At 37.3% G+C, this 16,216-nt stretch overlaps 1 protein-coding gene across 2 annotated transcripts; it reads right to left on the bottom strand.

Moving 5' to 3' along the window:
• Nucleotides 1–1,486: 1,486 nt before the first annotated feature.
• On the bottom strand, nt 1,487–12,315 carry LOC112147983 (magnetosome-associated protein MamJ). Of its 2 annotated transcripts, XM_024274720.2 has the most exons (12): nt 12,016–12,315; nt 11,863–11,928; nt 8,876–9,295; nt 5,137–5,169; nt 4,730–5,059; nt 4,625–4,657; nt 4,472–4,525; nt 4,290–4,367; nt 4,110–4,199; nt 2,298–2,414; nt 2,126–2,225; nt 1,487–2,044 (listed from the first exon to the last, which is right to left on the bottom strand). In XM_024274720.2, exons 1-11 carry the CDS (start codon nt 12,151–12,153, stop codon nt 2,163–2,165), a joined length of 1,422 nt encoding a protein of 473 aa, XP_024130488.2. In that variant the 5' UTR covers nt 12,154–12,315; the 3' UTR covers nt 1,487–2,044; nt 2,126–2,162. The 2 variants fall into 2 exon arrangements, with proteins under 2 accessions (XP_024130488.2, XP_036069635.1); XM_036213742.1 differs by having other exon boundaries at nt 4,110–4,367.
• Nucleotides 12,316–16,216: the final 3,901 nt, after the last annotated feature.

The raw sequence follows: 16,216 nt of genomic DNA, 5'->3' as shown, positions 1-16,216 counted from the left end.
TTGGGTAACAAATTTAACATCAAAATGGGTTTGTTTTTTTCTCTGACTTTTACATGATGGCACCTGAGAAGGTTCAAACCATCTCTGTGAAGAACAAATTTACTAAATTAATCCACATCGATGACAAATTTAGTAAAAACATCAGGAACATTTTTTTTGTATCTACTAAACCTTTATTAGAGCTTCATTCTTCACATTTATTTCCCCTTAAAAGCTCTAGATTTTCACTTTTTTAACATTTTTACCACTCAATCATCTGTAAAAGCTTTAGAATCCATAAAATGAGATGCACAATCTCCCTACCTGAGCTGAGGTTGGCCCGTCAATCAACAAATTTGTTTGAGTGTAGATTTGATTCAATAATATAATTATAAACAGCAGAACAATTGTCTTTTCTTTAAAATTTACCCACAAAAGAGTTTAAAAAAGTTTATTTCTGTTAAACAGTTTTACATTGAAGTGCAGAGGAGGAGCCACCTAGTGGTGAATTAGTGAAATTAAATAACTAACGGGATTTAAGGAGAATTATGGATAAATAAACAAGAACAAAAGGCAGTAGGGATGCCTTATTTTGTAAAAAATAAAAAGTAAAAAATCCTCTGAGAAAATATGAGTGATTTTATGGGGAAAACTTTCAAGAAATGCTACTAAGATTAAAGTATTTATTTCAAACTTTTGTGTTTTGGATCATTTTCAGTTCAACTAAAGAACTAGTTTTTACTACAGATATTTTTATGGATTTTCTAGAACAATTTGAAATAAAAAAAACTCCAAATATACTGTAACTTTTCAACCTTTAACACGATAATTCCAATCTACTGGAATTATCGTGTTAACGGTTTAAAAGTTACAAAAATCAAAGAAAATAAACACTGACTTTCTTGTGTCTTCAGGCTTATTCCTCACTTAATAAAATAAAACTCAGCAAGTAGAAGAGCTTTATTGTGACGAGTTACAGCTTTATTTCAGCGGTCAGAGCAGCTTATCTCACACCCTCAACAGCACAAAGCTTTCAACTTTTGTCTTTACAAAAAAAGAACTTAAAAAAGGAAAAGATGGAAAACAGAAACGTCCTTTGAGCTATTGCTGCTTTTAGCTTCACGCTCGCCTCACTGAGAGCTGGAGGACAGAATGAGGGAAGTTAGTGAAGATCTTTTCTTAAAAAAATGGACTCATAAGTGAATCTGAGACATACAGTAAAACAACAACAGTTTGACGCTCCTTTACGAGAACACAAACGGTTACTCACATGCGTTAAAGACCCACTCCTATAAAAATGTTTGGAGTTTTTCTGGCATATTTTTTGATGATGAGGGACATATATCAGGAGATTAGGCCTAGAATAACATTTCTGAGTAAATTTTATTGAAATAATTGCGAATCAGAAACAAATGGAGTTTGAAAAAGATTGTGTTTGTGATGTAGAAAATACACTGGGTGGGCCACAAGCTCCGCCCCTTTCTAATGGATCCATAAACATCTTTTTTTTTAATCATCTGAGCTGGAATCTGGATCAAAATTGTACGACTGGATAGCTCCAATATTTTTGTTGCACCAGTATTGTTAGGCTGGGGATGTAAGGAGACTCCTGGCACTCTGCAGAAACTATGTCCTAGCAAAAATAAAAATAAAATAAAAAATATTTAAAAACGGAATATTCCTAATTCAAAAAGCTTTATCAATAATTCAAAAGATGTTAGGAGTGGGTCTTTAAGTGTATGCAGTGTTGAGGCAGATGTAACACAATAAAAACAATCCACAAATGCTCCAACTGCTGACACAGATAAAATTTGGTTTGTGGGGCAAAAGCACAGATTTAAAAAACAAATTCATCCATAAATGTCTGTTTCTAATAGTCTCTTTTTTTCCCTCTTTCTACATCTCAACATCTGGATTGCTGTTTTCACAGAATGCAGGACAGGAAAGGCACTTCAAAGCGTGGATGGTCCTTCGATTTCCTGGCTGCTCTGTCCTAAGCCTTAAAAAATTGAAAAAGGTCGGCCGGCTGACTCCTCGTAAAGCCTCCGAACGGCCGGAGAGGAACCTGGAAGGGACAAGAGACCCAGAGGTTTTATGAGCGCCACGAACAGTCGCTGAAAACTGAAGAGGGTAGTGGAAAACTCACGCAGAAAAAAAGGTCTTCTGGGTTGTGTGAAGTGCTTCTAACCCTCAATAGAAACTTCTGGAACAATGTGTCCATTCAGAGCTGTTTCCACTGAGATCTCCTAAACATCAAATCAGAGGAACTTTAAAAATCAATCCAGCATCTATGAAACGTTAAAAGTGGATGTGTTCACCTCGGTACTGAGTGGCACCGACTCCACAGGGAGCTGCATCTGACACGGCAAGTCGCAGCTTTCTGCTTTAGGATTGTCCGACTGCGCAGCCGCATGCTTCTGCTCCGCAGCTGAATCCTGTGAGGAGGAGGAGGAGAAGGGACCCAAAGGTAGAAGATCAGAGATAAAAACTGAAGAATTTCCTGTAAAATCGCATAAACTGCATAGAATTTTAAAATGTGTAAAAGTACAAGCAGGGATGCATTTTGAAGATGCACAAAGAATTTAAAGAATTTCCATAAAGATGTCAAAAACTGCATACAATAAAAAAAAAACATAAAAATGTATGAGTGCTATAAGTACAAGCATTAATTTCATGAACATGCTGAATGAACATGCTACGTTTCAAATGTGCATTAACAATTTGAAAGATTTCTTGAAAATAAAAATTGCAAAACTTGGGAAAATTTTCAAAAACAGTTAAATTTATGAATACCAAAACTACAAGCCTGAATATCCTGAATGCGCTGATACACTGTATTGGTTTTAAAGTGCACAAAGTTTTTGAAGACTTTCTCATTTCTATGGGTCTTAAATAAAAAAATTGCATAATTTGTGTAAAATTTTAAAAAAAGCATATTATATGAAAACTACAAACGGAAATTTCCTACCTAAGTTTGAAAAGCTTTTTAAAGCTTTTGAAAAATGTCCTATTTATTTTCAATGAGTCTGAAAATTTGTATAAATTGTGTAAAATCTTAAAAACAAAAAATATCAATACAAAAAGTACAAGCAGGAATGTCTTTAAAAAGTTGAACGTTTTGATACCAAGATTGCTTAAATCGCCCAGCGTGTGAATGTGTGTGAGCAGCAGAATCACTTTAATAAAGGATTCAGACCCAGCAGAGTGTGAAAAACGAACCACACCTAACGTCTGCATTTCAGCCTCAACCTGACAGTTAACCAACGAGTTTCCAGTCCTGACAAATCAGTCTCAACTGTCGTCAAAGTTTGCCTCAAACTGCTTGACATTTCCTGAGTAAAATCTGGATGTTTAACATTCTTATGATCCAAACAAAGGATTAGATCTGAAGCCTGGATTTTGGATCAACGTAAAAACTTTTTATTTTGCCATTTAGGAGAATTTTGTGATGAAAAACATCTTTATTTAACTGCAGCTTTAGACAAATGACCACACTGTCACATTTATTTTTTACTTATATACATATATATATATATATATATATATCATATATATATGAATATTTAATTCATTATGAGTAGAATTCTCTCGGGCAACAAAGGGGATTTTTTTTTACTGGACCTGAAAATGAAAATATTTAAAATATTCTCTTCTGATGTTTTTATTGGCTAGTTCCAACTCAGAAACGTGATATAAATTAAACACAACATTAAAATTTACATCACAAATCAGAAATATCAACATTCACTCATAAGTTCTATTGTTGGATAATTAATTTAAGTTGCAATCAAATGGAAAACTACAAAGAATCATCCTTTCACAGATGAATAAATGCTCCTCTTAAAAGTAGGGATATATTTTTTTAATATTAGCTTTCTATTTACTTGGGATCAAATCAAAACGTTGATTTACACTTTGGAAAAACAGCTTTTCATTTGGTTGCTGCAAATTTCAACTGTTAACAGTGCAGAATTATCCGTATTCAGCTCTTTTTTCAGTGAAATCAGTTTTTTTGTTCATTTCAGAAAAATAAAGCTAGATCTGTATTTTGCTGCAATACAAACAATAAAAAAACAAGCATTATAAGTCAGTTTGATAAAATAAAAGAAGACATTTACTGCACAGCTCACAGAGGGTGCAGGATTCTCTGAGGGATCCAGATCAGCGAGGACCACGGACTCCGTCTGACCGCCCGACGTGTCGCCGTCCGTCAGAGTTTCCTGAAGCAAACAAAAAAATGCATTTAAAAAAATTAGTTTTGATTTCTCAAAAAAAATGTTGGAGATGAATTGTGAATTTATTTTTCTCACCTGCTGGAAAGCAACAGCCTCTACTGTCAGGTTTGTTTCTGTGTCTACAACATCCGAGGATAACAACCCATCGGCTGCCTAATCAAAGAAAATATTATATAGAAGCGACATATTCCAAACCTCAGAAAAGTTCAAATTAAATTCAGTCTTAATATTTTGAGGAATGGAAGCTTCTGGTTTACCTTCTCATTCTCAGTTTCAGGAGTTTCTTCTCCCTCTGAGGTTTTCTCTAAAACCTGATGACAAAAAGTCAGTCGAGATCAACAAAATCAATTAAATATTTTATAATTGGTTGTTGCAATAATCATTAAAGACTTGAAATAACAGATTCTCACCACTGGGATCTCCTCAATCTCAACAAGTGAATCCTAAAGCAAACAAAACAACATCATAAAGTTTGGGTTTTTGAAGCAGAAAAATGAAACCAGCAGAGAACTCACCTGTTCAGGTGAAAGCGGCGCAGCAGGAATCGCAGCTGCATGTTCTTCCTGCTCTTCCTGCTCTCTGGGAGCGACTTCCTCTGCGCTTCGATCTGAAATCTCCGCAGCAGCTTCTGCATCACATCCAGCAGCAGGTTCTGGTACCAGGTCGTCTGCAGCAGGTTCTACTTCCACAGAGACTTGATCGCTCGGAAGTTCTGGCTCCACTGGTTCTGCAGCGGCTTCCTGCACAGGAGTCGGTGCGCTGACGTCTTCCTCAGCAGCAGCAGAGTCTTCCTCAGGCTGGTTCTCTGCCTTCACCTCAGACTCCAGATCAAAGACGGGATGCGTCTGCACATGCAAATAACATTTACTAAAAGTGAAACATTTATTAAAGGTAAAAAAAATATTAAAAATAAAATAATTACTGGTTCAGGCTCAGCTTTCCCCTCTGGCTGAATCTAAAGAGAGAAATAATAGACAATATTCATTAAAGTTTCACTCTGATCATCATGTTTTCAAATCTTTCCCAGTGATCTTTTTATTCTGATTATGCTGTAATTAGCCAAAATCAGGGACATAGTTTCTGTAGAGCAGCAAAAGAATTCAACTCTAAGTTGTTGGCGCCTAGCTTATTTACACAAATACAATCTTATTAAAAGGGTCATTTTATTTTTCTGTTCCTGATTCACAACGATTTAAAAAAAAAAAAAAATACTCCATATCTCTTCCATCATCAGTTTAAAACACCCAAAACATTTATATTTTTTCATTAATTGGAGGGAATCTTTGACGTGCAAATTAACTTATTGTAGAAAAAGTGGTACAACCATCCTGATAATTTAATTTAATTAAAGTCAGAGCTTTAACCACTTATACAACAGTCACTTACAGAAGAAATGAAGCTCCAACCGATCTTTAGTACTTTATTCTTGTTATTTTTTTGGTTAAAAAAGCTGACTATTTGATTTGTTGTGCGGCCTGTTGTCACAGTAACAACTCGGCGTTGAGCAGCTGAAGCGGCGCAGACCTCAGCTAACGATTTCGGATACAAATGATGGTTTTTGTGGCCGGCTCCGGCAGGGGGACGGACTACCGCCATTCATTTCCGAGCGCCATATTTTTCTCTGTGGCCAGATTCTCTTGCTTAATGCTGTTTGTGCTTTTTTTTAGTAGAGGAAAAGACGGACAAAAATGTGTCAAAATTGTTTTAGTTTGACTTGTGATGCGGACTGACCTTCAGCTGTTTGTAAATGAGTTTGAGTTAGTTTGCTACTTTCTCACTTCTTACTTTATTGTCACTTTTTAACATTTTTTTAAAAGATTTTCTTTAATAAAAGAGCCTCATGTGGCTCCGGAGACTCAGGTTGCAGACCCATGGTTTAGAGGACCAATATAATTCCAGTGGATTCTGAGGTGGAGAAAAGCAGCACTTATGATGGTCGTGAAAACCATTAAAAAGCTCTCAGATATCAAAAAGTCGATGGCGATATCTCAGGTGTTAAAAGGTTAAGGATGCAGTTTTGGCCTTTTTTTAACCCGTTTTCAGGACCTTAACACACTCCTGAACCAAATCCCGACGAACTCATCGGCACACGGATTGGAGGAGTGAGGGTTCAGATCTGGCTTATTGGAAGAACAAGGCCGTCATTGGAATATTGTGAGCAAAAAAACCCTGAGGGAAAGTGCAGAGTGAAGTTTAACCTGACACTTGTGTTGTTTTTTGTTGAGCTGATGCCAAATGGGCACAAATGTGTGAACCAGACCACTGGAACCTCAGCTGGGGGGACGACCTAAGACCAAACAAAAGGGGGAGGAGCTTATTCTCATTTCATAAAAGAAAAAAAACACATTTGATCAAACAAAGCCGAGATTTGTTGTTTCGGAAATCTCCTGGAGGAGCGCAGGACTCCTAAAAAATGTGCCCAGAGCTAAACAAGCCTTTACACGGCGGTTTACCAGCCAAGCAATGACCTGGAGAAATCAAAGGCAGGAGCGGATGAGAGTTTTAGCGAGTTTTCTGAGCCAGAAGTGAAAGAGCGTGCCAACATTAGATCACCAGTTTGGACTGGCAGCTTTAAAAGCAACCTCTCCCCCCGGACTGAGCCGTGCAGAGAGAAAAAAAGAGGACTGGAACTACAACTGAACCAAAGACAAATTCATCCACTTTTAGATTTCTTTATGATTCTGCAGAAAACTCACCACAAAAAGGCGATAAAAACAAATATTTTCACCATTAAATCTCTCAGAACATTTATGAATTTTCTTTTTTTTTTTGCTCAAACATCTTCAGATTATGACAGAAGTTTAAAGCGTTCAGTTTTTGATTCACTTTATTGATTTTCTGATGGCAGAAGCTGAAGCGGCCGGTGGGGCGGCGCCCGCTGTGTGGCTAAGTGCACTGAGCCGTAGCAGCAATCAGAGAGAGCAGCACATAAATATTGTAGGCCTTCATAGTTGGACGATAAATTATTAAGCCTGTTGAGCTGGAGTTATTCTTACATGTAGGGCAAAAGCAAAATCTCGCTGCTTACGAACGGGACAAATGTTGGGTTTCCAAGATCCAGAGATTTAACGGAATCAGAGGAATTCTGAAGAAGAAGAGGGAAGTTGAAGTCACTTTCAAAACTTTGAAGAGAACATGGAAAAGCTGCTATGTGGAGGAGAAAACTGGAGGAAGGAAGGAAGGAGCAAGTCTTGTAAAAATGCACACAAGTGTGGCTACATGTGGCGAGTAGAAACCCCCCTCCCTTCAGTTTATTCATGCAGCTGAACACTGTGTACTGTTCAGGGTACATGCAGGAAGGGAACCAACTTTTATAAAAATAAAAAAAATGAAATTTTATTTTCAAACTATCATTTTTAAGAAAAAAATTAATAAAAAGTTAATTAAAATTGGCGTTTTTCTGCAATTGTCAAATTAATTAAGAATTCTAAAAAAATAAAATGGTTAAAATGTGAATTTCTGGTGGGATTCTTAAGAAACAAATGATATTTCAAACCATTAAATTCAGGAATACATCAGAGAATAAAAGGTTTCTAATGCGTAGTAAAGAAAATCCTCAAATCAAAAATGTATTTAAGAAAATGCTGTGAGACAAAAAAGATATTAATGATTTTGTTATTTACATTAAGACTTTTCCTTTCTTGGAATTCTAAAATGTAAGCAAAAGGTATGATTAAAAAAAAAGTTCAAATGATATCTAGGAATAAAAAAAATTTAAGAATCAAATTTCAGTTTGTGCCCCAAATTGAACAAAAGCTGCAATAGTTTGTAACCATGTTGGACTTCAGGTTTGGACCAAACTAAAGATTTTTCAGACTGAACTTCATTAGTTTAATAGATTATTCATTCTAAATTACCAGTATTAAATAATGCTTCATTGTCCCTGTCTCTGTGCCTGAATCTTTGATTAAAACTTTTGGCAAACAAAAAGAAAATGATGAGGAAAAGCTTGGCAGGGAAGCCATTTGTCAGGTTTGATGGACAGATTGAGACTTTACAGGAGCGGAGAGGGAATGTAAAAACATTATGGCATCAAAGTTGGATAAAATCTCACTGTGCAACCTTAAATTTATCCTCTTAATCTGAAATCCTGCCAGATATTAGCCTATTGAAGAAAGTGTGATAAACTGTAAAAATTGAAACATTGGATCAGTTAACAAAAACTCAAATTTGTGACTTTTAAAAATATTAAATTTTCTAAAATTACATTTTTAAGTTTAGAAAACCATCAACTCAAAATGTGTATTTGCTTACATCTGTTAATTTACAACAATCACACATATCCAATGCTTCACTTTTTTTTTAGTGTGCACCAAACTTTTGATAAACCTTCATTTGGTTTGGTCTGCTTTCACACTGCACTTCTGAGAACCAACTATTTGCAGAATCGAGCAGCAACATGGAGAAAAGCCAGGCCAGCATGAGCTGCTAATGAGTAGACATCAATGTCAGTCTGCACGATATTTTAACTTTTTTTTTTGTCATTTTCATTAATAAAATTAATATTTTTAGTATGAAAATTTTACTTACTTTCTCTATAATTTATGAAATTTGTTTTTACTTTGAAACACATTTTTTTAGCATAAAATTCCAACAAATATAGTGATATTCTTATCAAATCGGATCTAAATCTATCTGTGAAAATAGAAACATCTCTGTACCTCCGTTGCTGGTTCCGTCTCCAGAACGAGTTCAGCCTTATGAACAAAATCAGTCTCATCTGCTGGTAGAGGTTCTGGAGCTGGTGCTGCTTCAGGAGCAAACGTTGGGGCTTCCAGCTCGACGTCTACATGATCTTCAGCTCCTGCAGAGATGTGCTCCACCAGCCCAACGTCAGGATCTGGTGAGCGATTGTCTTCTGAAAGAAGCTTTTCTACAGGCTGTATCTCGACAGGTTTTGGCTCCACTTTGGTGGGGGCAGTAACTGGAATGATGAGTGGAATCTGTTCTGGAGGTAGAGCTGCGCTTTTAGGCGCTTTCTTGGGGGTTGTTGCAGGAGGTGCCGCCACGACCATCCCTGTGCTAGATTTGATTGGTAAGTTGGTTGCATGCTGCTCCTCGAGTTCCCTCCTTTGAACCTGCTGCAAAGAGAAAAGTAACATTGAAAGTCTCGGTCCGATCAACTTTTAATCTATTTAAAAGCGTTCCCGGTGAACTTTTAGTTATCCTTAATAAGTATTTGTGTTCTAGGACATAGTTTCTGCAGAGCGGCCGCTCATCCAAAATTAGTCCTTTGAGTGGACTTTTACTGTTGGTACGGAGTAATTACCCATTTTACCCATTGTTTACATGCTCTCCCACGAAGCTGCAGCCCCTCACAGCCTCAAGCTAACATTACCATTGCAATAAAAATCAGAGCTCTCCGGTCGTACGGTTTTGATCCAGATTGCAGCTCAGATGAAGAAAACAAAGATGTTCATGGATCTATTTGTCTGCAAGTGGATGCATCAGAATGGAGCAGAGCAGAGAGCTTATGGCCCGCCTAGTGTATTTTCTGCGTCAAATATGATCTTTTTCCTACAGCATTCTGACTCAAAAATGATTTTTTTTTTTTACTTTTTCAAACTTTCAAGTAAGCATTCCTCTAAAACTAGGGGTATAACAGATCACAGATCATCTATGATCCGTACGGATCACTTGCCACGGTTCGTCACCCACATGTACTGCATAAACCACATCACCCCACCCTTTAGCGCACATCATTTAAATCCTTTTTCCAATCAAACAGCACGCAATTGGCTCCTCATATTCACGTCCACCATCTTTATTTTAACGTGTGTCAAAGTTGCTATTTGCTGATTCTCCAAGTGTGTTTAAAAAAATCTGACGCTCCCGCTGGATGTGGGAGGAGCTTTCCTCAAACTCCGAAGACCGGAGAGAGGAGTTTATTGCAGCAGAAGGGAACACAGTGAAGAACTTAAAGTTGTAACTGATTCTATCCATTTAGTGCGGAATGATACACATCATGAGGGCGATAGAAACGTGTCTATGGCGCCTTTTGTCTTTTATTATTTCCTTATTTTTATTGCTGAACCAAAAACACTATTTTCATCAGCAAATCTACAATGTGTTTCAACGCGTTTTATTTATCTATGATAATTTTGCAACTTTATTTAATTAATATAATTATTTTGGCCAAATTTGAGGCTTATTTCTAAACAAAATGTTAAAAGTTGATGCTGAAATATTGTACAAACATCATGGAGGACTCGTCTGATGGAGGTTTTTTTCTAGCACACTACTGCAAAAATACCACGCATGCCATCCCAACCAGGTCCAGCATGTTTTTCAGCTCAGGACTAAATGGTGGTTTTAGCAGAGCAGACCTATACAGGGAGGGGGGCAACTGGGAGTGTGCCCAGCATGGCTAGGTAGATAATGGGAGCTAATTAGTTGAATCCGAGCGATCCTGACAGGTCTGGTGAAGCGGGAACAGAAACCCTGCGAGTCAGCAGTGCTGCTGGGCGCCCCGCGGTGCAGACAAGAGGCCTAATCACTGCATAATCACGTTATAATCAGGTTACAATCACTCCCCCCCCAAAACGCTTTTGTTCGGACGGCAGCCAGCGAGGCACGGCTAAACCGAGGCTGCAGTCCAAAAGTAGGAGCATCCGCGGATGTCTGTCCCGCTCACTGCTGTCAAAACAACCCCTCCCACGGCGGCGTCCATTCAAAGCCTGACGCAAACCTGGCTGCAGCATCATTTCGGTGAATCCGTGCCGCCGTGGAGGAGCGCTCGCCTTCGTCTTGCAGGCTTCTCATATCTCTGGTGATAACACAAAGCTGCAAATGACCTCAGAGGCCAAACTTGTCCAAGTGGCGGCAGCGCTCACAGGAGACGCTGAGCAGGTTTTACTTTCAAAACAAGCCAATGCATGACCTAATACAGTTAGGTGAAGCTCAGGGAAAAATATTCCTGTGTTAGTGTGTGTTTGTGTGCACAAAAGTGTGTAAGTGGCCTTGTGGTAGAGTGTCCGCCCCGAGACTTGAAGGTTGTGAGTTCAAATCCAAGCTATCGGGACCCAGAGCCTGGTTCCTGTATGCAGCTGTGTCTGCAGCTCACCGCTCCCCCAGGGGAGGGGTCAAAAGAACAAAATGCACTCATTCCAGTTTGTGAAAACTGATGGAACTTTAACTTTAAAGAAGATCAAAGGAGACATAAGAACAGATTTTAAAGATAAATATAACTTTTAAGAAAATTGAGCTTTAGAATAACAAAATCCCCCATTATGACCCATTCCCTCTCCCCTACACCCCTCCCCTCCCCTCTTTTTTTTTTTTTTTGGCACTGAATGTTCAGAAGTCAAATTTCACTCTTGAAAAAGTTGTACTAAGCGGCAGCACTGAGCAAAAACACCAAAATCAACCTGCAGAGATTACCTTTTCAGAAACTATGGAAAAAATTGGACAGATTTTAAGCTGCATTTAAAGTCCAGCGGTGGAAATGTTCTCACTAATTAAATATTCAAAACGTGGAAGACGTCAGATTTGGAGCAAGATTTGTGCGTAAAAACGCATCCTTATTTTTTTCTTTTAGTTTAAATCGATTTAAGATTTTTTCTTCAGTTTGGCCAATATTTATACTTTATAGAGTAATGATTTTAGACACAAAAAATAAGCTTTTTTTTTAATAACTCTGGTAACTCACCACCCTCCTCATGCGGCGCTTGTTCTTCTTCCTCTTGCTGGGCATTTCGGTGCGCGCTGTTGGGACCTCGACAGAAAGCAGTAGTGAAACCGGGCAGAAGCAGGACGGAGCGGGCAAAGAGAATGTTTATAAAGTCTCCTGGCTTTTTCTTACCTTGGTAGCGAACCTATAGCAGGCCCGGGATGGAGGATGTGGGCGTGGAGAGTGAGAGAGGAGGGAGGACGGCGCTCTGTCGGATGGCCGTCCAGCAACATCCAGTGGGCACAGACTGCGGTTACGCAAGCGCTCCATCAGAGCTGCTGCAGGAACATTAACATTATTAGACTAAAAGAGAAACGATTGTGCAGAAAAAAAAACAATGTGCACCCCCGCGAGCGCGAGCCCAAATAATAGCAGGCATTGACGCACATGTGGAGCATAAAGAAAGCTTGCACATGTGTGCATGCCAACCGCCCCCTGCACAGCATCAGCTGATACGGAGCTGCATGCATAACCAACATTGTTTGCTGATGTATTTTTATGCAAAATCTATGAAAGTTGGTCAGTTTATTTTCAATTCTTGAGATTATTTTGAGCTGTAAACTAAAGTTTTTTCTATTTTGGAAGAATTTAAAGTAGTTTTTTTCTGTTTTCGGCTTTTTATTTGTGAGGATCTTTGTTTATGAATTTATTGGTTTAACTTTTTACTGTTTGATTGTCTTTAATCCAGTTTGGAAAGTAAAATGTCTGCTCTTACCTGTCCCATGTGGTTTAAAGAGACCCAAACCAATCCAAACTGTGTTTTTTGGTGGGCTTTATATGTTCTTGTAGCAGTTTCCTGATCATGGAGAACACATCTAAAGAAAATTGAGCTTAAAAATAGTATAAAATAGTATTTCTGCATTCAAACCATGAAGAATCAGGTGCAGAAATAAAAAATGCAGTTGGAAAAATGTCACTGCAGCGACATAGGTGCTAGACACAAGCTCCCTAAACTCAATCTTGATGCATCTACTTGTAGACGACTAAATCCATCCAGTTTTCCTGTCTGATTTGGCAGTAAACAGGTGAATAGCTTTGATTATGCTCGCCATCTTTGGTGCACCAGTAATGTTAGGTGATGTTAATGCTGTGAGGTGCTGTAAGCTATAGTGGGAGAGAGTTTAAACAAAGAGATGATGGGAAATAAGGGTGAGTTAACTCAAACTTCTGATAAACTCCTGCCGCTCTGCAGAAACTATGTCCAAGAAAATGACACAGATTTCTCTAAAATACACAAAATCACAATCTAAAGGACACTTGCAATGCTTTAAAAAATAGCTCAAAAGATGATCGGAGTGTGACTTTAAAGTAATGAGTTTTAAAGAAAGTCTGAGTTTTTTTTAATTTGTGAGCATCATTGTTTTTGATTTCCTTGTTTGTTATTTTATTTTATTTTTTTGTTGCTCTTTTATCCAGTTTTATCAGTTTTATGTCATTTAGAGAGTGACTGACCGTTCGTGTCACACCTGGTTTAAGTTATTGGAAATCAGCTGTTTCTTACTGTCTATATGCAGATTCTTCTAGTGTTTTTTTCTTGTTATTTTTCTTTTACTTAATCGCAAGTTATGTATTTTAGTTCATTTAAGATGTTAGTCTATTTTTCTTTGATTATCAATAATAACATTGCACAGGTGATGCAATGCACCAAAAACTGTTTGCCAAGATAAACCACAGAAGAAGAAGATTTTGATTTTTAAAACATCAGTTTAATCAAGAATACATACATGGAATCAATCACTTAAAAAAAGCAGAAAAACACAGTTTACCAGCAGAAATAGAACTAAGAACACTGTCAAAGCACCACATTTTCTTAAAACAGGATAAACAATTAGTCTGAAGAAGAAGAAGCTGTGAGTCAAAAGAGTTTTTTAACAAATTATATTTGAGATTATCTTCTGAAGACAGTGACAAAGTGAAATAACAAGAAAAATCTGACTTTGATTATCAGAAAAGTCCCAAACTTAACATGTAGCTGTTTTAAGTAAAATATTTAAACAAGCTAAAAACAAAATAGTTGTCTGGTTTAGCTGGTTTGTCAGGTAAAAAGCTGCTGAGCTGCAACTTCCAACTAATGGAGCAGAGGATAGAAGGAGATCTCAAATATCAGAAAAAAAATCACGTGTAAATCCAGGAGGAAGCAGCCACGAAGCCTCACAGAGGCAGTGAAAGTGAAGATCAGCTGTGCGTGCATCACAGGAGCCAACAAAAATGTCGAATGCAGGACAGTTTCTGCAGAGGGTAAATAATTCATTCAGGCTTCTGTTCTATGTTTGGAAATGAATCCCCAAAGGGTTTTGCATCTCACAGAAGACAAAGACGAGACTTTCACTGAATTCTGACGGGGATAGTATATATATTTTTTGGATGTTAACACATTAACTCATCTTTAATGACAGAGAGATTGTTGCCAATTTTGACTGACAATGAATCTATCAAATATTTAAAGAACTAAATGTGTTGCTCAACAGATAACAGGAGGTTTATTCTGCAGTACGCTGTATTATCTTTGGAACAAAAGTAAATTATTTTAAAAAGTGTTTAATTGTATTTCAAACTAAATCAAGTTGTAAAATCCCAAGAAAACTGGAAAAGTAAACAACCTGTACTTCAAAATATTTTTTTCACGACTAAAGTAAACCTTTTATTCTATAATCAAAATTAAATTAACCAAACTGCTATGGGTCAAGCAGGCCACAGGGGGGCAGCATTGGGTAAAGTTATTTCTCTGCATTAAATGAAAAAGGATAAATGATGTAAATCTTGACTTAAATAGTTTGTTTTTGGCTGTGAAGGACGGATGAATTCCCAAAAAGGAGCAGTGGAAGCAGTTTGTTTTTTCTCAAACAAACTGTGTCTGCAAACGTTTTTATTCAACTGTTTTCTTTATTTTAATGAAGAATAAAATCAACGATGTGATGATGTAACAGAAGCTGCAGTAAGTGGTTCTTCCTAAAGCTACCAAGGAGTTCAAAGCTTCAGTCTTTACAGATCCTTCAACTCGTCTGTCGGCTCTGTGCGTGGAAAGTTTGAGGTTTCCATCTGTGAACTCTGAGCCAATCAAAAGACAGCCTGCAAGAAGTTAAACGTTCAATTTCACCTGATCTGAATGTCTATAAATATAAACTTTTTGAACAAATAATTTAAAAAAATGCTGCTTCATAGTCATTTTAACTTTTTAAGCAAAAAATCTAACACCAGAAATGTTTTTAAAGGAAAAATAATCCTCTGCTTACATGGGAGAAGCTACAACTTAAAAAAAGCAGATCCAAGTCTTTAAATAGATCCATATTTTGCTGCTACTTAGCCGGGTTATCATCCATCCTCACACAAGACTCACACAGGAATGCTGTCTGTCAGATCACACCCTTTGTTGAATGTCAGTTGTGTCCTGTGAAGGAAAACACCCAGAAAACACTCAGAGGAAAAATTGTCACACCTTTTGTTCACGGGAAAACCTTTTCCTTTATCAGTAATTACCCTCCCTAATGGATACATATTAGCTTAAATTTCAAAATTAAACATGAAAACTTCATCATTCTCATTTAAAATAAAGTTTGGTGGATCTATGCAGTACATTTTTTGTACTTCATCACTCCTGTTCTTTTGGTAGGAGTAAATACAAATTATTTCATAAAACATTATCATGTATGTGTAAAGCCAACAAAAATATATGCAGAGTCCTGTCTAGGGGTTGTAATGCAACTGGAAAAAAATATAAAAAGAGAATAAAAGATGTTAAGAAAATGATTGCTCCTTCCAACACTTCTTCTTTGCTAAGTCATACTTTCTACTTATCTCTGTGTAATAATCTCCATGCCAGGCCTGCTTGGCTCCAATGTATCAGTAGGTTTTACCTTTACAGTCACTCACCTGGGCAGTAAATGCCGCACTGTGCTCCTTCTGATTGGAAATACGGTCAACACCTCCAAACGGGAAGAAAGGAGTTTCATAACAATTCAGTCTGTGCCAAGTAAAGATCCTCAAAGACCTGCTAACAGGCTACAGATGACTTAAGTAAGTCAAACAGACACCAAACAGACTCAATAAACCATCTATATTTACATTTTTGAGAGCTTTGTTTGATTTTTCTGTTAATTTTGACTTTAAATACGCATAAAATTGAAATACATAAAGAGGAGGAAGCAACAAAACTTTCCTTTTTATCAAACAGAAGTCTGAATTTTAAATAAGGTGCAAGATTAGGCCCTGAATGCATCTCTTGGATTAGAACAATAAAGAGTAAAATCCGCTCCGTCATTTTATAGTCTTCCGTTTGTCCCTTCACAGTTTTATAACTGAATTGGATGCATTTGCAGTTTCAACCTTTAATACT

The sequence above is a fragment of the Oryzias melastigma genome, linkage group LG9 (assembly GCF_002922805.2).
Source record: "Oryzias melastigma strain HK-1 linkage group LG9, ASM292280v2, whole genome shotgun sequence".
NCBI lineage: Eukaryota > Metazoa > Chordata > Actinopteri > Beloniformes > Adrianichthyidae > Oryzias > Oryzias melastigma.
Note: the sequence above shows the minus strand (reverse complement) of the source record. Positions and strands in the feature narration are given on the sequence as shown.